General features: G+C 42.7%; 2 protein-coding genes across 4 annotated transcripts; both read left to right on the forward strand.

Moving 5' to 3' along the window:
* Positions 1 to 1333: 1333 nt before the first annotated feature.
* On the forward strand, positions 1334 to 16679 carry zyx (zyxin). Of its 2 annotated transcripts, none has more exons than XM_062399940.1 (10): positions 1334 to 1620; positions 8606 to 8841; positions 9570 to 9835; positions 10691 to 10786; positions 11569 to 12144; positions 12398 to 12539; positions 13256 to 13425; positions 13671 to 13849; positions 14293 to 14413; positions 14516 to 16679. In XM_062399940.1, exons 2-10 carry the CDS (start codon positions 8619 to 8621, stop codon positions 14627 to 14629), a joined length of 1887 nt encoding a protein of 628 aa, XP_062255924.1. In that variant the 5' UTR covers positions 1334 to 1620; positions 8606 to 8618; the 3' UTR covers positions 14630 to 16679. The 2 variants fall into 2 exon arrangements, with proteins under 2 accessions (XP_062255924.1, XP_062255925.1); XM_062399941.1 differs by lacking the exon at positions 1334 to 1620 and adding an exon at positions 1837 to 2113.
* Positions 16680 to 17054: 375 nt separating this feature from the next.
* kel (Kell metallo-endopeptidase (Kell blood group)) lies at positions 17055 to 24644 on the forward strand. 2 transcript variants are annotated; one of them, XM_062399922.1, is made up of 18 exons: positions 17055 to 17436; positions 18321 to 18624; positions 18712 to 18993; positions 19082 to 19203; positions 19510 to 19668; positions 19754 to 19825; positions 20592 to 20780; positions 20866 to 21026; positions 21125 to 21236; positions 21343 to 21438; positions 21522 to 21620; positions 21705 to 21782; positions 22488 to 22594; positions 22669 to 22758; positions 22841 to 22908; positions 23114 to 23205; positions 23301 to 23390; positions 23469 to 24644. In XM_062399922.1, exons 1-18 carry the CDS (start codon positions 17401 to 17403, stop codon positions 23613 to 23615), a joined length of 2304 nt encoding a protein of 767 aa, XP_062255906.1. In that variant the 5' UTR covers positions 17055 to 17400; the 3' UTR covers positions 23616 to 24644. The 2 variants fall into 2 exon arrangements, with proteins under 2 accessions (XP_062255906.1, XP_062255905.1); XM_062399921.1 differs by having other exon boundaries at positions 17057 to 17436; positions 23045 to 23205.
* Positions 24645 to 26225: the final 1581 nt, after the last annotated feature.

Raw genomic sequence — 26225 nt, forward strand, 5'->3', positions numbered from 1 at the left:
CCCTGTGGTTTCACAAGTTCAATTGAGTTTGCTGTGTCTCAACTGAGGTGTCACAGGGTGATCTGTGAAGGCGTGGCGTCTCGGTGAGACTGCAGTGGATCGCTCATATACGTACATGTATTACTCATCACACATTCACTTGATACACATCCACTTTAACAAGTCATTCTATCTCACAATCAATTTTCAAAGACAAAAAGTTTGTTAGGGGCTGTGAACTGAAACTGTTTGTCAAGAAATGTGCTGATAAAACACAAACAGGTGTATAAAAGCAAACAAGATAAAAAATAAAATGTGACGGTTTGGACACATATGTGTTAAAAAAAACACACAAGGTGTTATTCATAAAAAAAATAGAAAAACCTTCTGCTGAGTCGCTAATGCATGACAAAGATAAACAATAAAATGCTACTACATGTTTCTGACTACTATTGATTTCACAAAGGTGTAACATTTAATTACCTTGAAGTCTCTTTAACTTGAATAAAATATTTAATTTGTGGTCAAAATTAAAACCTAATATATAAGACAAACAAATTGGAAAATATGAATGTCAAATGACTCAGTGATAGACGTGAGATATTTCTTGCCGTTCACAATCGATCACTGGACCTGAAAGTGTGAATAAGAGTCAAACAAAGGTGTGGGCTGTAGTAAAGTGCGAGCTGTGTGCGTGTGTGAGTTTAAAGAACATTATGTCGTGTTGGCTGGTGTGCAGGATGGGAGGTGTGATTTCAAGCCAAGTTGAGGGCGATCACATCCTCATTGTCGTGACGAACAACAAACATTGCTTTTGAGAGAGAGCCCTGAAATGTATTTGCTCTGGAACCAGGCGCACTAATCATGTACAGTGAAGCCATCTAGCCCCTTGCATGTTCACTCCCTCAGTGCACAGCAAAGAGAAATGTGGCAGAACAACGCCTTTACAATCCTGCTTTCTGGTTGAGGCAAGTGGAAGAAAGTCTACCAGAGTAAATAAAAACTTCTTCCACAACCCAGCTCAGCTTAAACATACTTTCTTCAGCTGCTGTGCCTCCTTGTGTTTTTAAAAAGAGCCCTGACCGCTTTTACAGTCTGTATCTAATCAAGCCCTTAGCCCCATTATCTCTCCCTCCCTCTGGCTCCCTCATTCCCTCGGTCTGACCTTACAAGGAGAGGCAACAGGGTTGATGTCACCGAATGAAGAATGCTGCAAGAATCCAGAGAGAAAAGAGGGCAGGAGGAGGAGGAGGGAGAGGAGGATGAAGAGGAGGAGGAGGGGTCTGACTGGACAGTTTATGAACACACACACGGAGAGGGAGGGAGAGAGAAAGAGAGAGAGGGGTAGAGAGAGGTGCTGTTTACATAGTGATACACAAGTCCTGAGCCAAAGTCAAACAAGAAAGAACTTGTTTGGAAGGATGGTGTCATTCCTTTTCCAGAGCGAGACGCACAGGGGGAGGGCCTAATAGCTGGAGAGAGGGGAAGAGACAAGAAAAAGAGAAGTTACCATTACAGTCACCTCTTACTCAGCTGCAACCTACACACACCGAGAGAGGGAGAGAGATAGAGAGAGATCAGAAAAAGAGGAACAAAAGGAAGAGGTGGAAGTGAAAAAGGGAAGAGATCCACACTGACAGGGTAAGTGATTGTATCTGTATCAGGATAATAAGAGGTGCTGGTACTGCTACAGGTTTCCTAATAAGGTAACACATATTTGGTCAATGCATGTCTGATGATGTGATTTTTCCTCTGTGAAGTCATGGCACCTCTGTGTGTTTGTCACATGGCAGCAGCTGTAGCTTCCTCTACGAGACAGTTAAAGGCTGCTGCCCGCTGGGTGTTGAGGGGGCACCTGGTAGTGGGCGGTGGTCCCCGGCCTCCTCTCTGTCCTCCTCTGGTTCCCTGGCTCCGTATCTGTGCGGTAAATGTGAATAAATGTCCCCGGTAGTGCTGCAGCCTGCTACGACCAGCTGATGGCTAGCAGCGATAGGGGGCGAGCTACGCGGAAGTGTAGCCACCGAGTTGGACGGGGCTGGATGTGACAAACGTGGCTGTGAGCCCGTGTGTGTGTGTTGTGTGTTCGTGGAGTCGGACCTCGCTGACAGTCCCAGTTTGAGAGAAGCCGCTTGAGGTAAGAATCAGGGGGTGAAAAAAAAATGGGGCGTTTCGGTGTTTAGCCGAAGCTCAGCGAGTTTGAATCCGACCCGAGCTAACGTGAAGCCCGCTGTGGTTGTTGATAAGAGAGGTGACGATAACGTTTATCACTGGGCGGGTGTGAGCTGTGGGTGAGGAACACATCAGCCACTAACTGTTTCCAGAGCTAACGTGTTATGCTAACAGAGTCACCCCGAGCCAAGCTAACGCCAACCGACTGCATTATCAAGGCCAACGGTGAATAAGAGCGCAAAGTGATGTGCTTTAGCAATATTAGCTCTTCTTGTTAGCTTTAGCTACAAATCCTAATATGTCCCCGTCCCCCCCACCACACACACAAACACCATTTTTCACGTGACCAGATAGTGGTGAGGGTTAGTGGACACTTATGGACGTTGTGGTTGTGATCATTCATCCGGGGCTGTCAGCTGTCAGAGCCTTGGCTAACAGTTCGCTAACCAAACCTAATCGAATCAATGGGGTGCTAAGGTGGGTGGAGCCGGACCCGTGAAAAGAAAGTATGTACTTACAAGACCTGAGTGAAAAGCGTCTTACAAGGACCCGGCTGGAGCCCAGTGTTGTTCACTTATCTGTACGATTCTGTATAAAGAAATCTGTATTAAGTTTTGTGGCCATCTTTCATACCTTCACCCATATTTGGGGACAATGTCCGCAGGTGACAGGTGTGGAGACCCTTACCCCAACCCCTGTAGGTGAAGACTATGTGTTTTCAAATACAATAGAGTAAATGAAAGTCAATTACACTCGGACTAGTACAGGTGCGAGTGAGTTACAGTGTAGTAAACTCACCTCATCTTTCTCAAACCTCAAACAAAGCTAGTGTGAGTAAGGATTTAATCCGCCACCAATAAAACATGCATATTAAATGGTATGTATGTAAATGTGCCAACTTGGAGTGTCTGTAATTGAAGCTGAAGCGATTGCTAAATAGATTGGTACTCATTCTCCAGGGCCAGTTAATGTGTGGGACCAATTCTTCTGTCTGCCGAGTTAGCTAGAGCACTGCAATGGAATTGGATGGCACGCTGACATAGTTCCAAAAATAGATAATTATGAACCTCCTCTCACACTCAATCATGTCAAAAAACTCAAGACACAACTATTCGGATGATTAGAAACCCGAATGTTATGACAGTTTATATTCATAGACATGGTTCCTCATGTTAAGGCTTATCCAGAATATAATCAAATCAAAGATGAGCGTCAAAGCCGGTTGATAGAGGAAGTTGGGAGAATACATGAGGGTTAAGGCTATTCTAACTTAGGTTTACTACAACTCTGAGGATTTGAAAATCCTGTGATAATCTGTAGCCACAAATTTGTGCCTGGCCTTTTTTAATTTGCCTTTTCATCAGCGAGATATGAGGGGAGCCACAATCCACAGCCACAGAAATCTGTGGTTAAGAATGATTTATAGCGGGATGGCGATAGTCTGAGGTTGGTGCGGTGCTTTCATTTGAACTGACTTGGATTATGGTCACTAACGCTCCAGTACATTCGTGAGTCGAATTAACAGCTGTGAATGAAGATGATCCATGAATGGCTATGTGCTACCATTCCTGGCCTGGGTGACGAAGAATCCTCTTTTTTTAAATGATTGCCTCCATGATTCAAGACACAAAAGCTATTTTAGAGCATCCCTGTGTCTCAAATCAGAGCATGTATCCAGCTTATCCTTGGCCTGCATCGTTTTAATGTATGTCAGTTCAAGTCAGGGCAGTTCATGTGAGAGCTTTACACGCAGTCCATTTGGCTGATGTTAGTACCAGTTTTGAGATGCTGCCATTTCAATCATTCATTCACCAGCCACAGAACACTGGTGCTCATTGCATATCCAGTGACCTGTAAGATTGGACTCAAAAGGGTTGTTTGTCCCCGCATTAGTGACCCCCAGCCTAGACACGCTTTCCCAGAAACTGTGTGCTATTAGCATCAGAACAATAGAGAGTTTCACAAACAACACACTTGTCACGGATATAATGACTGGCCTGACATGGAAGGAAATACTGGAAGTACTGTCAGAAATTCAGGTTCTTTTTAGGTTAACCGATAAGGAAGCTTTCGACATTGCTTTAGACATTGACATTGTTTTTATTGTTTTTTTTGGTTTTTTTTTTTAAAGTTAGCAGGTATAACAATAGCAAGTTTATTACTTATTCAGGATCTTTACCAGATTATTTTTAAACAGGGACATACTTTATGTTTGAATCGTTTGAATTTCTCTACCTGCATTGCATTTTTTGGGGAAACGGGTTGAACTAACAATATGTTGGTATGCTACAACATTTCTCTATACAACCCTTTAAAAAGCAGAAGCAGAGTATATAAGCTACAATTTTGTTCCTCTATGACCACAGGGCACAAAATTACTGTTGAGTGAAATTGTTGTGTGGTAAATTCCTCCTTAACAGCTACTGTATCACAAAGTCTTGCATGTGAATTTGATCAAGACTGAGATAAAATACAAAGACAATAGGACCCCAAAACTTGTTTTTTGTTTGAGCTGTTTAATAGTACATGTATGACTTCCAATGCTCCCTACAACTCCCTGTTTGCATCTCTTGAAGAAATCTGACAGTTTTCAAGGGGAGTTATTCTCCAACCAACGCCACAGAGAACCGTAACCCTGCCGGTTTTTATATCCTACAAGGCAGTTAGGTCTATTACCTTCCCACTCCAACCCATGTGTAACTCGGTCCCTGATAAGATGGAATGAAAACCAACTGGGCTGTGGGGCTCAAACTCGTGCTGAGGACCAATTTTCTAACCATGTTAAAGCCATGTGGAGTTTATACAAAGTTCAGCAGAGAACAGTATGTGATGTTTGCTGGGGCCTATGTAAAGGCTACACGATGACACACTCTCAATCACAGCTGTAAAGTACAAACCTATTAAATGCAGCCTCAAGTGATGTCATTCAGTTATCAAAATACACACAAAAAAATAGACAACATTTTTAGTTTTTCATGAGATTGTGAGAGAAAGCCAGAACTTAAGACAAAAACTCAGGTCGTCAGCTAGGGAGCAAAAAAATAACAAAGAGGAAATGTAGAGAAAGAAGGGGGGGGGGCTGATTAGAGTGTAACTGAAACAGCGAAAAAGATGATGTCATTGAGTTGTCGTGCCAAATATGTTCCTTTTAGTCAAGGGTCTCTCTCCTCTCAAGGATCAGGTTTCAAGATAAATTTGAAGTGGGCCTGTTGGGGCTGAGTGTGTAGCTGATCTCACCGTTTTCAATCCCTCAGGTCTGTATCAAGGAAACAGATGGAACCTGACCACTAGTTATTAGAACTCTTGAATAATTGAGAGGAATGTTGCATATTGTCTCTTAGAGATGAGGTAGCTGAAGTACTGTTATGAAAAGACTAAATCAAAGTCTGTATCCCCCTTGTCAAGCACTTCTTCTACAAAGCCATTACAGATGTTTGGAGTACTGTGTTAATATTCATACGTACGACACTCATGTCAAGCCAAGAGCTTTATCTCAACTGTTAACAGTCAATCTGTTTTTGTATTAAGAGTCCACTTCATTCAACATGAAGTATAATTGAGTAGCCAACTATTCTCCACAAGACTGAAGCACACCTATCTTTTTGTTTTAGTTTGCCTTTCCACTGGAGCCTCAGCACCCTACCCTACTTATTAATGCAGAGACCTTCTGAATTATTAAAGTGGGACAATGATGTAATTATTATCAGTAGGACAGAGAAGTGGAGCTAAGATTCTCTAGGTCAGTGTTTTTGTATTGTACCTTAAAGAATATTGACAAAGGCATTAGGTCTTTAAGTCTTTAGTCAAACCTTTGTCTGTGAGGTTGTAAATATGTCACAAAATAATCCATTTTAATTAGGATTTGTGTAAAATATATACGGTCTTTCTAATAACATAACAAAACCTTAACATACAAACTGTATCTCTATCTGATAGAATACATAATGTAAGTAAAGTATTATAACAAGGGCTCAATCATGTCGCTGTGTGCTGAAACTATGTTCTATCTTTGACACATCTGTGATTCATTATGAGATGACTCATGACGCAAAGCAACAGCTGACACCTCTGTGTCAGTAAAGGTCATCATAGCATCAACCTGGACATATATGGTTAAAATTACTCAACATCAATCCATCTTGCATTGAAGGAAGCTGACTCAAAAAGCAGAAGCAGGGGTTTCTCATCATAGGCGTTAGTTCAGGCGCTCATGAGGAACATTCAGGAGCTGTGAGGGTTGTGTTTGTCCTGTCAGAACTTGAAGTGGAGCTTGTGTGTCCCAACAACGAGGAATGAGGATGAAACATTCAGACTTGTCCTGGTTGGTTCCTTTTTTTTCCTTCTTCTTTTTTTACAGAGAAAAGCCCCGTCTACCTTATAATTGTCTGACTTGATCTCATTTCGAAAACGTTGTTTTCCAAATGCTACTCAATTACATCTAAATGGTGCAATCCCTCCTCTGTGGCTGTTTGAAGGGGTGTAGTTGGGGACACGTAAATTTAGAAACCTTTTTAGAGATATTTCAGCATTTACCCCATTTGATATTTGGGGTTAATGTTTCACTCTTTATGGGAAAGTTTACACATCAACTCATGTGCTGTTACCGAATATTAAAGCCAAGTTTCAGAACCATCTTAAAGGAGGGATTGGTGCATCCGAAGGCTTGAGTCCTCCAAAAGCAGCCACAGGTTTGGTTCGGACCCGGCCCTTTGCTGCGAGTCTTCCTCCATTCTCTCTCTCTCTCTCTCTCTCTCTCGCTCTCTCTCTCTCTCCAGTCTAGAAGGATTGGTGTAGATTTAGTAAAGCAAACAAACCATTTAATGCATTTATTCAAGTATATTTGAATTATACATGACTGAGAAAATGGTCTGTAGCGTAGTTGTGATGCTCATGTAGGCCTCAGTGCTTTGTAACCCTCATCAGGGAAACAGATGCATATTGTTTGTTTATTGGAAAATGTGACGTGTGAAACTCATTCTGTTACGTGGTTGTAGCTGTAAGCAGCCAGGTTTCACAACCTATTAAAGACTGCTTAAATTGTCCAAACACTGGTGCGTTAATCACTGCCACAGGTCTAATCAGTTTTTTTTTTTTTAGGGGTATGCAACTATTTCAGTGCCTCAAGGATCAAATAGTTTGTTAAACAGCCTCAGAGAGCCAGTACAGATGTGTGCGCACATGTGTGTTTGTGTGTGTTAGTAGAGGATAATCTGTGGAGTCATGCTTTCAAGTAAAGGTTATGTTTGAAGGTCTACTTGCCGCCAGGGAAATATGTGCCGAAAAGGAATCTGGACAGTGAAGTAGCGTCAACATTTTTTTTAACTGTCAGCATGGGCGAGGTAAATATTTGAGCTCACCCCCTCTCTGACGCACCTCACATAAAGATGTTATGAATCCTGCCATCGCCGCTACTTCAAACCAGACTTTCTCTCGTAAACTTTCCTACCCGTGCATTTTTAAGTCCCTGTAAAGAGCTGTGTGTTAAATATTGTACATTGTCTCTAGCTTCTGCAAGTGCCACCTTGTCTACTGTGTTGGCTCTGTGCAAACACACATGGCCTGAGGACATTTTCACACACCTTTCTCTCATTCCACCGTGCAAGAGTTGTCGATGTGTTTGTGTTTAAGGGGATTCAGTAACACTGGATTTATAGAATCCTCAGCAGTTGGTCCCGTTTTACTGCTGAATCCAGTAACAATCCAAAGACGTTGTAAGCCACAATAAACCTCCATCTTAATTAGTTAAGCTAGTCGACACAGAAGTGCATCAGCCCTTAAGTGTACAATAGGTGCTGGTCTATATTGTAGTCTGTTTCTTTAGTTAATATAAAATTACTTAATGTTTTGTCTGAAAAGATGATGACAAACAATATATATATATATATATATATATACACACATAAGACTTTAAGAAGCCCCTTTCAATTGTATAGATGCATCAGAAACTTAACAGAGCGAAAAGGGAAAAATCTTCCCCCTAAATATTTATTGCTGAAGTGTCTCTGCAGCCTCCTCACCACCATCCACAATTTGGTTTGGATTTTATAGCAAGGAGCAACTCCTCCATTTTATTTTTTACAATGCACTGGAGGAAAGCTTTCTCAATACCACTTTACATCTAGTCTGCATGTGAAAATAGATTATTCTTTCACTTTTCAGTGTCCAGGCACTACAAACAGAAAACGTTTACATGGTTATTGTGTAGATTTAGATTGTGGCTGGCCAAAATGTTCCATCAACACTAATTCACCTGCAAAAGACCCAGCATGCCTCACTGCAAAGGCATGCAAAGCCTTTGACTCAAGTCAGCAAAATTACAGTTTATTGGTTTCAAGTGAGGTGTGCGAGTAAGACCTGTTTCAAACCTCTGTAACAAAACAGCCTCTTATATAAGAATTTATATTGTCTTGCTTGGCGTCTAACTGTTTCCCAAAATGTTTCCTGTGTTCATCCCCAGATAAATACACAAAATGGAGGACTCTAACAGCAGTAAGCCGTTAATGGTGACGTCCTCTCTGAATTTCAAAGTCACCACACCGTCCTTCTACAACCAGCCAAAGAAGTTCGCCTCGGTGGCACCGCCACGGCCAAAAAGCCTGACGCCTCCCTCGGCTCCGTCACCAACACCAGTAGGCACAGGTCTGATTGGTCGTGTGGGAGATGTGCCTGTGCCGCCCTCTACGCTCTGTGATGGTATGTGTATGCTATTTTCTGAAGCAGCTACCTGTATTATTTCCACTCAGTAAGCAGCCCTTTGCTATCCCACCTCCTGCTGCTTCTTATGCTCAAGCATGCAGAGCTTCACAGTTGAGTATAACAGAAATGCCTCACTTGTGTGGTTTAATAAGTTGAGACATTACATTGATGTGCTGGATTTTCCTGCATTTTGGTCATTTTTGCAGAAAACTTGCTTTTGGGGGTGAGAGCTGTTCATAATTATGTTCCTATATATCTGAGCTGATAATAATTGTATATCTAACATCCTCATATTAACACATTACCGTGCACATTTTAAAGAACACTTTGCACACAGGGATATTCACATACAAGCACAGCAAAAACCTGCTTTCAAGATGTTTTTATCAGGAAGTTAATGCTGCTGAGAAACACTTTAGTTAGAAGCCCTGAGTGTAAACACAACTTTTCTTTGTTTACATGAAAACTCCATGGGGCATCTTTAGAGCAGGAAAACATATGTCAGGATAACCACATTACCTGACAGGAACCATTTAACTCATGTTCTCAGTCGACATTTAGAGTTCAGAAAGCATCAGGGAAACAGCCTAAGGTCATTGAATACGTCTCAGTCCAGCGTTGTATATTCATGAGATCTAATCGATGACTGACACTGAAACCTAATTGAAAATCAAGATGTTGTTTTGTCGAAGCTAACTTTTCTCAACCCTCCTCATTTCTGTTAGACTTCCCACCCCCTCCTCCTCCTCCTCCTCCGCTGGATGACGACCTGCCATCACCTCCCGTTGAATGCCACACCTTACCCACAGCCTTCGACGCCCCCCCTCCCGCCTTCCCTGCTCCACCTCCTGTAGCAGAAGACCTGCCCCTCCCGGCTCCCCCCGAGGAGAGCACCTGTCCGCCCGCCTGCCCCTCTCCCCCTCCTCCCCCACCCCCTCCACCTCTCCCCGCATCCGGCGCCAGTATTCCCAGTGCTGCCTTGAGCCCACAGGTAAGTCAAGATGGTGTCTTAAGCTGCATCGGCCATCTGCATGTGTCTTCCTTGCGCTGCATCTAACTGCATTTAGGTATAATTTGATCATGAGCCAGGACACTGGAGGATATTGTTGTGATGGCACCAAACACAGTCTGTTGAGATTTTCCCACAAATTATATTAACATTAGCCGAGGGTAAATCGCCCAGTTTCATGCCTCTAACAGGATTATTGCACATTTGTGTCACCGAAACAGTGCAATGAAAAGTTTATTGTAGACATGTAAATGTAGTATTCTATTAATTGCGGTGGAATTGTCGGGCTACTAGAGCATCAGTGTGTAGAATTAGTTTCTGTAAAAAAAAACAAAAGATCATTAAAGAAGAACAGAATTGAAAAGTGGCCTGACTGGAAAAATACTTCATGTTTAAAATAGCAGAGAGCTTCTAAATTCTTCTCAGCAGACGGCCCAATGAATCGGAAATTCAGCATGCTCTATTCTCTCTCATCCAGCCAGGGAAATAAAATGTAAATGAATTTCATTTATTCATAGTCATAAATCAAATCATCAAGTTTGTTTGTTTATCATTCTTCAGATTCTTGTTGTTCCAAATAACTGAGCAAGCAGAAAATGTTTGAAACCGTTAAAAAAAACATCATTATACATTTTGTAAACGTCAATGAACCAAACTTTATTGTGTTTTAATCAAACATAGGTATGTATGTTTCAATCCAGCTCATATCTATTTACAGTGTTTGTCATTGTCATCCAGTTTTCTGTTGTTGACTCTTCAGTGCGTCTTCTTTCACCTTCATTTTTGTGATGTAAAGAAATGTGCTTGACTCTTTCTCCCTCTGCTTTCCTCTGCCAGAGAATGATGGGGAAACAGAGTAGTCTCGATCAACAGCTCGACACTCTGACTGACCTGCTCTCGGAGATGGAGACCAGGGGACCTTTTAACCCCAAGGTACAAAGCATGGAGGGCCAGGGAACACACTGTACAACCTCAGGGTACATTAGCAAGACCTTCGTCCTCTGGAGAGCGACAGATAGGATGAGAGGGATAGTGACAGCAGACTTTGACTCACAGGAAGTGCGATGTAGAAACAGAGAGTGAGTCAGAGAGAGGAAGGAAAAATAAAAAAGCAAGGTCGGTTTCGTGGAAGTAGTTTGGGGAGTTGCCAGGTTGGTTTTATTGGTCTTTCCTCTTCTGTCCGGGTTGAAAGCTCAATGATAAGTGAACTGCACACATAGCACAGCAGACAAAACAAGAAGAGAGGGAGCTTGTGATTCGCACGGAGAGAGGAGACACTTGCTAAGAGAGAGAGAGAGAGAAGTGAGAGAGGAGCATGAGAGTGTGATGAAGCCAGATTGTGCTGCCAGAGACCCAGTGAAAGGGCCATAAATGGAGAGTGTTTTCATCCAACTGGGAGGTACTGGCTCATGGCAGAGTAATGTTGGCTCCAAAACGCAAAATAAATGTCAAAAAGACGAAGCACCTCTGATAAGCTCAAACCATAGGGCACTTTCAGTGTTTACTTTTAAACTAAGTACCTCTTTCAGTATCTTTTCAGAAATGTTTTACACTAGATATGAACTACTCTCTGTTCAGCTATAGTGTATGATAAATGTTGCTGAACAAATTCAACACCAGAAAAGCCTCACACTGAATTTGTCTGTCTTCGTGGTTTGTTTTGGGGTAAATTAATCAGTGAAGAATTAATTGTATTAATGTTGTTCTATCCTCAGTTACCGAGCCAGTATCCTTCTGCACCAGCCCCCAAGCCTTCAGCCCCGCCCCCGACTGCTCCCAAACCAGCGCTCTCCTTCCTCCCTCCTCCTGAGATGGGAGACCGCCCGCCTCCAGCACCCTGGGCTGAAGAACTCAAAGCCAGAACGAACCGTCAAGCCAATCACAACTCGGCACCCAACTCCGCTGCTCAGCCCTTTTCTAAGGCCCCGGCGGTGGCGCCCAAGTCCGGTTTCGGAGGGAGACCGACCAATTCGTCTGCCTCTCTGGCGCAAAAACTGAACCAGAATCTAAACCAGAACCCCCCCATCATCGGTGTAGCACCAAAACCATCTCCTCCCTATGCCACCAGCTCTTTCCCTCCACCACCCGCAGCTCCCCCCGCACCTTATACTCCACCAAAAAGCATGGTGGCTGCACCAACATCTAATCACGTAAAGAGTTCTCCCTTTGCCAGTCAAGTCAATGCGAACCAAAACCCTCCTGCTGCTGTGCCTCCCCCTCCTCAACCCAAGATGATGACATCTCCACCCTCTTCCTTTAACCAGCCAATGAAATCTCCCCCTGCACCAACGGTATGTCCCAACTTTATTTTAGCTATGAAGAGACTATGTTTGCATTCCACAAACAGTAGAAAGGTACAGGAAGTACAAATAAATAAATCAGCAGATGAGAATTATGCCTTTCTGGACACTAACAGCATTTTCAAAGGTAAACAGCTCAGTCGTAAATAACAAAATGCTCTATAAGACATGCTGTAGGAACAAAATGTAAATAATGTATAGGTTCATACTAATGGTTTTTGTGTGTCTGTGTGTGTGTCATCAGCCATCACCCCCCGGTCCAGTTGCTATCCCAGGTGGAGGTGTTCCTCTCAACATGAGAGAAGTGGAGGAGTTGGAGAGAATGACCCAGGACTTTATTAGAAACATGGACAAACATGCACCCGTCATCACCTCCGCTCCTACAGGTACACACATTCATAAGGATTCAATGAAAAACGCTCTGCACTGCTCACCCTTTCTGTCTTTCGCATGCTTGTCAGTGACTTGTTTAACACACCTCTATCTCACACCACAATTCTATGTTCTAATGTAGATTAATGACTGATGTCAATGTTGCTAATTACGCTCATTAAGAAGCTGCCACTATTCCCATCATGCACAAGCTTTGCACGATATCACAGAAAGATATGTTTGTGGGATAGAGGGCTGACAAAGAGTATTTCCAATTTTATTTTTAATATCCCACACTGGAAATGTTCCAACATGCAAAAGAGAGAAATAATTTTCTTGTCAGTTTGCTCAGTTACTGAAAAATGCAGACCATTATGGATATTACATTTGAGTTCACAATTGATCCATTATATCCAACAGTGTAAATCTAACCCTATTTTACTCATCTCTGGTTTTCTGCTGTGGTGTTTCTTTCTTCCTCCACTGTTGGCTCACAAACGTGTCCTCTTAAGAGACCTCAAACTACATCTGTTTTATGAAACTGATACCTAAGTCTGTACAACTGGCCAAATCCATAAAACATTGAGTTTCAGTTTATGTGTGTAAATGACTGAAGGACGCTTTGTACTGTGTTTAACACAAGCAAAGCTGAGATAGAATATGCTTTTTGCAGTTTGTAAATGACCTAACTCTCCTCAACCCAGCCTCTCTCTCTCTCTTCCCACTGCAGAGGTTTGTGGGAAATGTGGCGAGGCCCTGTCCCGAACTCAACCAGCAGTGAGAGCCATGGAGAAACTCTTCCACTCAAACTGCTTCTGTTGCGTGAGTTGTCATCGCCCCCTGCAGGGCATGCAGTTCTATGACAGGGATGGTGGTCCTGAGTGTGAGGACTGCTACATGGTGAGGACACACTCAGACTCAATACATATGCAGACATGATAAAAAATGTTGGGGCTGTTGTTGTTGTTGAACATCAAATGATAAAGGGGCATTGACCAAACAATTCTCATGTATTTTTTGCACATTTAAAGTGTATAGAAAGTGCTGAACAGTGTTGACACAGCGACTGTACCATCTCCCTGTGTGCTCCAGGGTTATTACCTTGTTTCATGTTTCCATCTATTGTTCCTTCTCTTCTTCCTCAGGGATCCCTGGCAGTGTGTTCCCGATGTGGCGAGAGGATCACAGACCGTGTGCTCAAGGCAGTGGGCCAGAGTTTCCACTCCCACTGTTTCCGCTGCAGCACCTGCTCCTGTGTACTTGAGGGTGCGCCCTTCATCACCGATGATAACAACAACCCCTACTGTGTCCAGGATTACCACAGGTGGCTGCTGGCTCTTGTTTGCTCAGTCATTGCCCTAATGAAACATTTTTCAACATTAATTCTCCTGATCAGTTCAATTAAAGGAGTGTTTGAACCTGTCGCTATATTATCCCTTTCATGTAACCAATCAGGATCACTGATGAGACTGGTTGTTGTAGAGGAAAGGCACAGCAACACGTCTTCCTCACTTTGTCTACACTTTATGAAACTTATTTCGCCATCTCCTTGTGATAAAAAAAGAAATGGACACAGCTTCCACAAATGCGGATGAACTAACTGGAATCGACAAAATTGATCAATCCTCTCAACCACCAAGTCCAGAAGCAACCAATTATATTCATCAGAATTCACTGCTATAGGTTATTTTGACACGGAGTGAGAATGTTTGAGAATGTGAACGAGGAAGATTGACTGACAGCCGCTCTTCCATCCCTCTCTTTCAGGCGTTTCTCTCCTCTGTGTGTGAGCTGTAATGAGCCCATTATTCCTGCCCCAGGCAGCGAGGAGACGGTCCGAGTGGTGGCTCTCGACAAGAACTTCCACCTCAAGTGTTACCGTTGTGAGGTAAGACTGTTATCATACTGAATTCTGGAAAAGAAATGAAAATATGTATCAAGCCGTGCATTTAGTAAAATGATAATAAATATGTGTTCTTTTGTTTTGCAGGACTGTAATCGTCCCCTCTCCATAGAAGCAGATGAAAATGGCTGCTACCCATTGGATGGTAAAATCCTGTGTATGAAGTGCCACACCCAGCGAGCCAAGCAAGCTGCCCAGTGATCGTGTCAAACAATGAACCAAATCCAAAAGCACAGGATCCACTCAGCTACCGATTTGCCTTTGCAACAGGGCTCTGTTCCGTATGTGTTTGCAGGTGTGAATGTGCTGAGTGAAAGTGTTTGCATGCAGATACAGTGTAGTATTCCCTAGTCGCTGTTCACTTCAGTGCAGAAGTAATGTACTGCATTGAGTCATCGTTTATTCCCCATCTCTAACTCATCTATCTCTCATTTAGCCTTCGTTGTGAGCTAGAGCAAATCTTTTGTAACGATCCCAAGTTTACTCTCAAAATTTCCAGCATAACTTGCACAAGAGCAGTTTGGTCAAAAAGAGCAGTGCGATGAAAATATAAAGTTGCCTTTCTTTGTTTTTCTGGCCTCAGCATTGTTGGTAGCACCATTAACTGAGCTGTTTCCATCTTAAGACTTTCCCTGGCTGGTCTGTTTCCCTGTGAACGTGGCAACTACACTGATGTTACTAAAACAGATTGTTACCATAGGGTGAGGTGTATTCAAAACCTCCATTATACCATTCCACAGTTATTACCACTCTGGCTCTGTTGATAGAGCACATCTTTAACACTTTAGCAGTGGCTGTGCCTGCAAGCATGGTTAATGATGCTTCCCTAGAAACTGTTCTCTATCTACTCCGATAATTTTGTAAGGTTTTCTAGGGCTAAATGTTGACTGCAAAAAACAGATGAAAACAGTGAATGTTGTTCTTTGTGATAAGAATTTGTTCTTCTACAGGCATGTATTGAATTATGTCTTGTTGCTTTCTTTACTTAATCATATCAGGCCAAGGCTAGAACAAAAAAGATCAAAAAAAGAGTTCAGAGCTGATTCATCAGTGATAAGTATTTTAGACGCATGCTTTTTAGATGCACAAATGAACAAACAGACGAGCACAGATTCGCCACGCACGGATTCCACTCCAGGGATCTCCGAATTTAAAAACAGTGTCGTTAAAAAGATCAGCTGCATGGCTGAGAACAGGACCTATTATGTGATTATTGTTGCACAGTTTCATAGCGAAAAAGTGTTTTTTTTAGTGTCAGTTTGACTCTAAAGCCCCTGCACAAGATCGAATCTAAGTAGACCCCATTGAAAAACATAATAGCATACTTTTTTCAAATAATATTATTTAAGGACCTTTTTTCTATTATATATTAAGATTACACGTGTGCCAGTGCAAAAAGAACCTGTTGTAACAACAGGAAATGGATCAGTATAGGTGGTGGCTTCGAGCTTCAGGTAACACTTGTTAAAACATAGTGACCAAATATTTCGCAGCTGTTTGCAAGATTGGTGTTTTCTAAATCAATTGCTTTCAATGTTTTTTGTATTTGAGCCCAGTGTTATTTTTGGTCTGGATTTACTCTGATGATTCAGTAAATACCACTATTCTTTCCACTATTCCTTCTTCAGTCTGCTCATGACAGTTATATACTATTTTATTCTTAATTCTTATGTTACTGTACTGTATTTCATTGATAAACGCCTACAAATCATATGTTTTCCTTTTTAAGCTGGCGATGTTCCTCCACTCTCTCTCTCTAGTGTGTATTCCGTCGTTCCTTTAGAATTGAGCCGGATTTTCGCCACAGAAGTGAACCCCTGAATAAGAAAACTGTTGTTACTCGTACTTGGCATTGAGCCCGGTGCATCATAACAGAACGACCAACAGAACACAGCAATAGTGATTCAGCGTTGCATGCTAACTGTGTAGGTGGTGGGGGCATTTCCTCTAGTATTATGTCTTTTGTTTGCACAAACTCCTCCGCCTCTGTGGCCCATGCCTTTGACATCACCATGTGATTTTACACACATGATGATGCCTTCACGGTTGCATTTATCTGCCCTTTTATTGTGTTACGTCCTATTGTACTACATTCGGATGCCTTGTCTTTTCATATACCTTTTTTTTTATAAATTCCTGTTTAATATGTGTGAATGTGTATATGTTAAAAAAACAAACATTTAGCCCCACCCCTCCCTCCTGTGGCTGTATCAAAAGATAAACAAAGTGAATAAAATGCTAAATACCAATATCTTTTTGTTTTCTCATCTTTTAACTTTAAAAAAAAAGTGAACTCCGGGGTCAACTACTGTTTTCGACAGATGTTTATTTCTGCCACCACATTCTCTTCGTCCATGTGACGTCCGTGAGACGTGTTTCCTCTGAGACTCAATGACGTGCTATGCTGTTACGCAACCTCCAGGATGCCAAACGGCTCTATCAGTTGCCAGCAGCCATGTGTTGCGCTGATAATGACGACAGCGGACGTGTGCGTGTGCATCTAAGCGTGTTTACTATCCAGGAAGAACTGCTTGCCCTCATTCAATGCGGTGTAACAATGTGTAAGCAAAAAAGACAAAAAAAAAAGTGATGTCGGCCTTCACTCACCAGCCTCTGCTCTGAAGCCTCTGACCCTGCAGACAGGTGGACGAGGGAAATACAAACCAGAATCTCCATTTTCTTCTGAGTTGATAAACCACAAAACATCCATGTGTGAATGTCCCAGACTGAAACCATACTCTTTGCTTGATTATCTGGGCTGTGGAGAGTGGAGGGAAGACGTAGCCCAAAGAGTTGTTGTTTTTTTTATCAGAGCCTCCGATGAGGAGAGAAGTGAGTGATGAACAGAGATAGAGGGCTGAGATGACAGCTGTTTGACGGAGGGACAGCAGGAGGAGGTGCATACGAGAATCATCCAACTTCAAAGACGAGAGGATGCATCACGCCAGAGGAACACGCAGCAAGACGTCCATATGCTGAGAATGAGTGAAACTCCGATAGAGCTTGAGGTAAGAACTTCCCCAAAGGGAGAAGTAACTTTCATGTTGTTATGAAGCCGTGTTTACTGTGTTCACATGGTGACGAGGCTGATGTGGGTTTTAGTTAATGGAAACTGGAGCTATGCCATCCAGGGACATTTTATAAGTCAAGTTGGGGTTGATGACTGAGGTCTGCAGTGGGCTCCAACTGTGTTGAATATAAGGTTGAGAGCCAAAAGGCAAAGTGATGTTGTTTTAATCAGCATTTTCCAGTAAGTTTGACAAAGACACAAACAGTCCACAGATATTAAGATGTGTTATGGTTCTACTGAACTGAAAAGTCATATTTGAACAGGAACATAGCAGAAATCTAACATGAAGCACATGAATATCCACTTTGGGATGAGTCTCTTATCTTATGATAACAGTTGCTGGTATCATTTTTTCAGATCATTCCTCCTGTGTTTGTTGTTGAAATGAACAGAAACTCTGAAGGTCTCTTATCATTGTGCACAGCAGTAAAAATTACATAAGCTGTAACAAGGATCAATAATAGATGTGTTTTTAGTGGAGGTGACACATCAATCATGATGTTTGAGTGATGGTTCTGTAGATTTATGATCTATGGCTCCCAACCTGAGGATATGGCCCCTGCACGGAGTTGCATGATAAATCTAAGGTGTCACCAGATGAAGGATTAGAAAAAAGAAGAAAACTGATCGGCAAAAACACAAAATGTTGCTTTAACTTTCTGGCTTTTCTTAAAAAATCTTTGCTTGAAATAGTTGAGTTGTTTATTAAAGGGAAAGGCTTGAATGTCAAATTACCATCATTCAGATATTCATATTCAAGAAACTGAATCAGGGTATTTTAGTGAACCTAGTTGTGATCTGCTTTCACTTGCTCACTTCCAGCCTAAGCTATCAATCCAGCCACCTACACAGCCAGAGTTTGAGAGGGGGCTCCAGCCCCCACCTCTGTTTCAGCTGCCACCCCCCACCCAGGATCCCCTTGTGACCCAGCACCGAACCCAGATCCATCCTGAGATACAGCTGTCAGAGTCCGGCCCTGAGCACCGGCCCCAGGCAGTGTCACTGTGGGTGAAACATCGAAGGCTGCTCCTCCTCTTGTGGGGATTTTCCTTATCTGCGGCCTTGTTGGGATTAATGTTCTATATCCACCAGAATCTAAATCGGAGCAGTGATCAGCCAGGCACTGGTAGGTCTCCAGAGAAAGTGGACTCCCTACAATGCAGAACTCATTACTTAGTATTTTATCTAACACTTCTCCCACTCTGACCCACAGTGACTCCATGTCTCTCACCGGCCTGTCAGTGGGCCTCTGCCCGACTGTCCACGTCCACTGATCCTTTCAAGGAGCCGTGCGACTACTTCTTGTTCACATGTGGATCTGACAGACTCACGCAGGACAGTCGGGGGAGACATAGAAGACAGGGCATTCCTGGACATCCACAGAACCAGAATGGGAAGTCGGCGTGGCCAGAGAGAAAAGGGGAAAGGCCACTGAGAGAGGAGGAGTTGATGGACAGGAAAACGATGCTGCTGCAGTATCTCAGGGAGATTCTGGGTAGGAGTCTGCAGCTAAGAAAATGCCCTCTGGTGTTTAACACTCTATGCTATAGGGAGTATGTGACTGATTTGTGTTTGTTCTACAGAATCAAATGACAGAGCCAGCAGTTCAGCCGTGCAGAAGACCAAAAGATTCTTCCATTCCTGTTTGGACACAAGATCTATAGAGACTGCTGGCGTGGAGCCCTTCCTCACACTGATCCACAAAGTATGACTCTCATTTCCCCTCTATAAACAAGGCCCTGGCTGATGATTCCCCAAAACAGGTTGTCAGTGTTCCCTCATTGCCTCTATTCTCAGAGATTAAGGGAATTGAACTGCCCAGCTCCATCCCTCATGCTGTTCAACTGCTCAGGAGACACTCTTCAGTTTGGAAAATGTCTGGACTCAAATAATTACCCTGGAAAAACTCTGATAAGCATTTGTTGCTGTTTGTCTCAGATGGCAGACGCCATATTAATGAGAGACATGTGTTATAACGTACGTTTATCTCGTTCTCTGTTTCTCTGTGCAGCTGGGAGGTTGGGCCGTATCAGGCCAGTGGAATAAGACAGACTTCAACGCCACCCTGAGCCTGCTGATGAGAGACTACGCCACCTTTCCATTCTTCAACCTCTACGTGGGCAGGGACCCTAAAGAAATGGCCAATGGGAGGAACAAAAGATACATACAGGCCAGTATCTTTTAGAATAGTGTATGATGCTGGTGGGAATAGTGTTTGTGTCGTTACTGAACTTAAGTCTCCTCTTCCTCAACAGATCGATCAGCCGGATCTGCTGATCCCGATTGAATGGAACAGCAAGAAACAGAAATCTCGAGCTAAAGCTCAGGTTGGGTTTCTGTGTTTTTATCATGTGCTTGGCAAAACTTTGTTTTGATGCTGGCATGATAATTTATCTAAACTTCTGTCCCAATAAAACTCCTGAATTAGAATTTAGAACAAAACAGAGAAAGAACAAAAAAGAGAAAGAGACAGAAAGAGAGAGAGAGGGAGAGAGAGAGAGAGAGAAGTAGTGACTCTATTCGTCCATTCACTACTAATACAATCCTTTATCAATTTAATTTGATTCTAGTAAGCTTCAGTGGCATTAAATTCACATGTGTTGCCAATGCATAAATACAAATTAGAAGATTTATATATTAATGGAATAAAGTAAATAGAATATACACTGAATATATCTTAAAACATGTAATCAAGCTGTAACAAGAATAGAGTACTTATCCCCAACACTGCCAACCAGTCCCCTTCACTTCATTCAAGCTGCACCAAATTCCTCACACTCAGATCACTTAATGCGCCTTGTATTTTACATCTAGATCCATAAATCATTTCCTGGGAAATTGTCAAAATGTTGAATAATCTTACATCTTCAAAAGGAAAGTGAAAAAAATATTGGATTTGAAGATGTAATAGGTTCTTCCCTGACCCGTAACACATCCTTCCACTAAGTTTCGTGGAAATCCATGACACCGTTTTTGCTCACAAACAACCTTCTTGGTGGAGGTGTGACCAACAAACAAATGGCGGCACTAAGTTGATCTAGTTACAATAAATATTTACAGATTTCTGTCATCTTCCTGCCTCTTTTCACGCAGACATTACGTCCCTTCATGGCCACATGTCAGCGGTACCTGGCTCTTTTGGGGGCCCCTCCCAGCAGCGACATGATGCATGTGGGCATGTTCATGTCTCTCTCCTCTGAGCTCGCTGTGAAGGCAACGCCTCTGCAGTATCGCCTCTCAAAAGGACAGCTCCACCAGCGCATGTCCATCAAAGAGCTGCAGGTAGAGGAGGAGAGGGCCTCGTCTCTTTAGCTGCTCATGTCTATAAACACTGTGATGACGTTTCTTCAAACTAATGCTCCCACAGATTCAGGCGCCTGCTATTGATTGGTTGGGCTGCCTGCGGGCTGCTTTCCATCCTCTGCCCCTCATCGAAGATGACCACGTCCTTCTGCACAACTTGCCCTACGTGGTGCACATGTCCCCCATCATTGGGAAATGGCTGAATAATTATGAGCCGAGCAACAGGTGGGCTAGTACCGTTTGTGACCTGAAACAACACATGAGCAAACAGGCATAGAGGCATTCCCCATTGACCCTTTGCTGCTTGGTTTGATTCCACTCAGCGCCCCCCTGCAAACCTACATGGTTCTGAACCTGCTGCACACGCTGATGCCTGCCATGGACTCCAGATTCTCTGAGAGGGTGAACAATGGGTCTGTGGGTGACGCTGATGGGGTGAGTCCACACAACGAGCAATAACGTTTTACTAAAGAGAAACACATGATGAGATCCATGAATTGATTTGTGTGAGTCACGTCTTCTTTGTGGAACTGCTCACCAGACAGCTCCTCGCTGGAGACGCTGCGTGCTGGAGACAGAGCGAGGGTTTGACTCGGTCCTCACTCACCTCCTCAGTGAGAGGACGGCGCACAGAGAGGTGACGAGGGACAGGATTCAATTCAGTCCTAAATGATACGAGTCACGGAACTTGTATTAAAGACTTTTATTATTGTTCTACAGGCAGAGGAGATGATTGAGAATATCTTTTCCTCCTTCAAGTCCAAATTACGTGAACTCAAGGGGACGAATCCAAAGTCTCTGCAGTCTGTTGTGACGAAGGTGACATATGAAGCAAGAATTGATATTGTGTATATAAACTTTACTCAATAAATATTTGAATATCGGTTATCTGTCTTCTTCCAGGTTCAATCCTTGATTCCAAGACTCTGGATTACAAGTGAGATGTCTGGAGACGCTGAGCTTGACCGGCTTTTTTCTACGGTAAATAATTAGTTCAAGAATAATTTTTGAATTTCTATCAAGGATTTAGATTCATCAGTGGCTAACAGCAGGATAGATATGGTCAATGGGCCTTTAGAGTTAGTTGGATTACACTCTGGATTACAACTATTTTAAAGATCAGGGGCCTCATATATTGCAGAGGCTTACAAATCTTTCAGACCCCAGTTTGTCGGCACGTGCACTGTCAGTATGAATCCTAAACTCTTTTCTAGATGAGGCCCTTGGCCTTTAATGACCTTCACCATGGTAGTTATGTTTTCACCCCAATCCATCTGTTTGTTTTTAGTTGCTTGGTTGGAATGTTGGTCCATAGGATAACAAACTACATAACTGATTCCACCTAAACTTGGTGGAGGGATGGGACAGGGGCCACCGCAGTGAGCGCGGATCCAGACTATGAGGCTGATTCTGGAATGCAAGATTTTTTACATTTTCTGACTGATACCCATGAGATACCCATAAAAAAAGATTTGAATATGTTTTAATAGGGGGTTAGACCTTAATTTGGTTCATGTTTTGATCAACCCATCAGTCTTCTGCGACGCACATTATGTCTTCATGAACTGCATTGTTTTATTTGCTTGGCCCGGTTTGGTGTGCCTTGGTGGAGATGCTTCAGTCCTGCTAAGCGCTCTAAGCCGAACACAAAGAACTCCACTCACTCCTCAACCTGTGTGTCTCCAGGTGTCGGTGAGCACTCACAGCTTCTTCTCCAACTATGTCCAGCTTCTGTCCTTGTGGCAGAAGAGGCGCAGAAGACTCTTGTCTGATCCGAGCGAGCCGCCTGATGTGTGAGTGTCTCATCGCTGTAACTTGAACCATTCGAGTGTTGCGCCTCTATTGAATCCTTTCTCGTTTCTTTCAGTCTGTCTGTCACACCACTACTCCTGGGATCTGAGCTCCTCTTTCCATTGGGAATGTTTGTCCCTCCTCTCTTCCATCCAACCTACCCCAGGTACAGAGCAGACACACTACACCATATCATTATGATCATTTAGCATTTCAATGCTCTTTCTATCTTTTGTGTTTCTGAACAGAGCAATGAATTATGGTGTGGTGGGCTTTCTTATCGCCAAAGACATCCTCCACATGCTTCTGCCTGACAGTAAGACAGGCTCACATTTGTTGCGTCAGTTTTACATCCATAGAAGTTACTATTTCAGACATCCAACTGCATTCTCTACACTGACATTGTAGATTGTTTGCTCCAGTATCACCCCCATGTGTCTGTTGTGTTGTAGTTTACTCTCAGAGTGAGACGGTGCACGCTGTGGGGGAATGTGTGTGGACTCACTATCTCACTGTGACAGAAAAGGCGAGCAGAGGTGGAGCCTTTTCTCTGTCGTCAGCGCAGCTGCAGGAGGTGTGGGTGCAGTACTCTGCACTGCAGATAGCGTTGCAGGTGAGGAGCCATCTTCAGGCTTCACTCTCTGTGTTTGTGTGACAACAACAGTTTGAACCTCATGCATCCACATTATGTCCGCCCTCGTTCCCCAGGCTTATCACCAGAGTTTACAGAAACGTCCGGGGGACACGTCCATCTCAGGTCTCTCACACACTCATCTGTTCCTCTCAGCTTTCTCTCAGGTAACAAGTCTCTTTAAGGTTTTTATCTTTCCTCCGCTCAGCTTCTGATTTTTGGTCTTTTCATGTCGTTCTCTCCAGGTTAACTGTGACTTTGACCCCTACCATGAGTTCATGCCCCTGGAGCCCTCCTTCTTGATTAAGGTCATTTGTGCCAGATCTCACCTGTGTCCCACAAGCCTTCAGTGTCCCAGTCAAACCCAGCAACACTCATTACAAACCTGCTGAGGATCCTCCTCTGAAGACTGGTGGGACTTTAGGGGTTTTGTTGCTCAATATTCAGAATCGTCCGACAAAATACTGACGTCCATGTGGTGCTGTAGAGATCCACCATTACACTGTGGATGTTGGCAAACTGTTTTTACAAAGAAAGTTTATCTGCAAAAAGAACAACCAAAGAAACAGTTTTCATTTAACCCTTGTATGTTGTTCGGGTCTGTGGGACCCGTTTTCAATGTTTGCTATAAGAAAAATGCTGCGATAAATGAATTTTTCAACCTGAGTCTAATTGGCCTTGGCTCATTTTCTGTGATGTACATATAAAAGAACATGTTTTCAGTGACTTTACACTATACACCCCCCCACACATTTATATTGTACATATGTGGTGATCGGATCCACTGGACCCAGGACTACGTAAAGTGTGAAATTGTACATTTCAAGCACCTCTGCTCCCACATTCCTGCACATTGTACGTAAAAGTTCTCTGACAGTTTCTGCATCTCATAAGGATTCTGTGGATTCCCCATTTGGATTTGAAAACTCCAGCAAGGATAATAACCCCAAAGTATGCAAATAAATGGGTTTGGTCCATCTCATTCCAGCTTTCTACGAAAACACGCTGTCCCTCCAAATAAGTGCAGAATGATTTACGTAATGAAAAGTTCGTAAGAAGGCTTGATGCCTGCACATGAGTCACTGCTATCCGTGTCGGCCATGGTTGCATCCCTATTACATTGGTAGCCATGCGATTTCATAATTTTTTGACAACCATATGTTAGCTGCTGATGGCCCGGCTTTGATTTGGGACTGGCTGCAGATTAACATTTTACGTAGCTGGCTGATGGTCAATCTCATCCTCTTCTTCAAACTCACTGTCAGACTCTGAATTGATAGAAACAGGATCTTCATATTCTCTAAACTCTTCCCCTTCATTGTCTTCCAAAGATTTTCTCTCTTCAAAAATAATTTCTCATGTAGACTGACATGATTGTGTTCAATTTCTAATTAAGTTCAATAAATAGACCTCAATACTGATGATGAACCTTGTTTCATATTCGTTTTTTCCAATCATATCTTGATTGTAATTGATGTTTATTTGTTTAATTGCATTTTATCACAAATAACGAAAAGCGACTTTATTCATAAATGTGATTTAACAGGGGTAGATGACAAATATTAACCATATATGCTGTTTATATTCCTTGTAATTGGGATAAAGTTAACATCTGTTAAGTATATTTTTGTTGTAGCTGTATTGCTTGAAAGATCGAATAATGCGGTGGGTCCACCAGAGCCGCGAACATTGGCTGAGTGACGAAAACACGAACACCACACAAGGGTTAAACAACGATGACAGAAACGATGGAGGGCCTCAACATATTTTGAGGCCCTCCAATTATGGAAATTGTATATAAATATATCATAGAATTTAGATGCTCCCTTATTTTTGTGCTCCATCTTAAGTGAGAGATCTTCAATTCCAGTTTTACCTTGAAAATGTGTTTATTTGAAATACAGCAATGTCTAATTTAATAACCAAGTTGTAAGTACACTAATGCAGTCCCATACAATATGCCACATATTATATAAGAAGACATTTTACTCCAAAATTGAAAAAAGTTGAGATCTCAAATTTCCTTCGAATGTAAGACAATCAAAATCAAGTAACACTGTATCCATTTACGCGGATAGTCAGGAGCACCTGTGACTCTTATTCTGAAAATATCTGAAAGTTAGATGCTTACTATTGCTATTTAATCACCAGCCATAATGAGGTTACTCTCCTCCGCCTTATACAGATTTTGGGAGCTAAGTTCAGGTGAAGGTGCCGATGGCTGATGAATTAAAGGAAGAAACTTGCACCTGAGAATCCGTGAATTTTCAGTTTGAAAAACAGCAAAACTTTAGTCTGAGTGGAATAAATACTGAGAACAATTAATTCCATTTTAGAAATTTTATTCATTCTTATAAATGTTGGGATAACAGGAGCACCTTGAGAAAACCCATTGCAGAACTTTAGACTTAGTAAAAGCTAGGTCAGGAGTACCACCATCCACCTATAATCTCCCGAAGAAGGAAGAGATGCCTGCTCTGAAAGAGGAGAAGAAGCCAGGCTTTTTGCACAGGCGTCTTCTCAAAATGGAGATTATTGATATCTCAAGTTCAGGATCTCTTCCAAGAAGGGAAGACATTAGCATTGCTGGAGAAGGCCACTTCTTACACAACTCCTTGTAAATGTCCATGTCAAATATTCTTTTCGAGATGTAAGGTGAGTCAATGTCTTTGACCTCGGCCCATATTCTCTCCAGCAGATGATGCCTTGTGTCATCATCATTACAGGTCAGCTTTGCCTTTTTAAAGATTCGTGTGACAAGCTTTACCGAGAGAACACTGACATACATTTTATATTTGACCTCTGCCTTGATCTTTTCAATCTTCTCCCTTGCCCGCCTGTCTGATGATCCTGAGTTCTCACGTTCTTTGCCGACTTCTGATGAGGAAGACTGCTTCGATCTTTTCTTCCCACTGCTGGTGACCACTGCTGGTGTTGACTGCTTCAGTCCTTCCTTTCCTCCGCTGCTGACTTCTGAGGATGAAGACTGTTTTGATCTTTTA

Source organism: Platichthys flesus, chromosome 11 (genome assembly GCF_949316205.1).
Source record: "Platichthys flesus chromosome 11, fPlaFle2.1, whole genome shotgun sequence".
Lineage (NCBI taxonomy): Eukaryota > Metazoa > Chordata > Actinopteri > Pleuronectiformes > Pleuronectidae > Platichthys > Platichthys flesus.

Coding starts and splice junctions, on each gene's coding strand:
- kel (XM_062399921.1), top strand. CDS start 17,401: ATGCTGAGAATGAGTGAAACTCCGATAGAGCTTGAG. Junction 17,437..18,320: donor AAACTCCGATAGAGCTTGAG/GTAAGAACTTCC, acceptor GCTCACTTCCAG/CCTAAGCTATCAATCCAGCC. Junction 21,621..21,704: donor TGCAGTCTGTTGTGACGAAG/GTGACATATGAA, acceptor GTCTTCTTCCAG/GTTCAATCCTTGATTCCAAG.
- zyx (XM_062399940.1), top strand. CDS start 8,619: ATGGAGGACTCTAACAGCAGTAAGCCGTTAATGGTGACGTCCTCTCTG. Junction 8,842..9,569: donor GCCCTCTACGCTCTGTGATG/GTATGTGTATGC, acceptor CATTTCTGTTAG/ACTTCCCACCCCCTCCTCCT. Junction 14,414..14,515: donor TCAAGTGTTACCGTTGTGAG/GTAAGACTGTTA, acceptor TTTGTTTTGCAG/GACTGTAATCGTCCCCTCTC.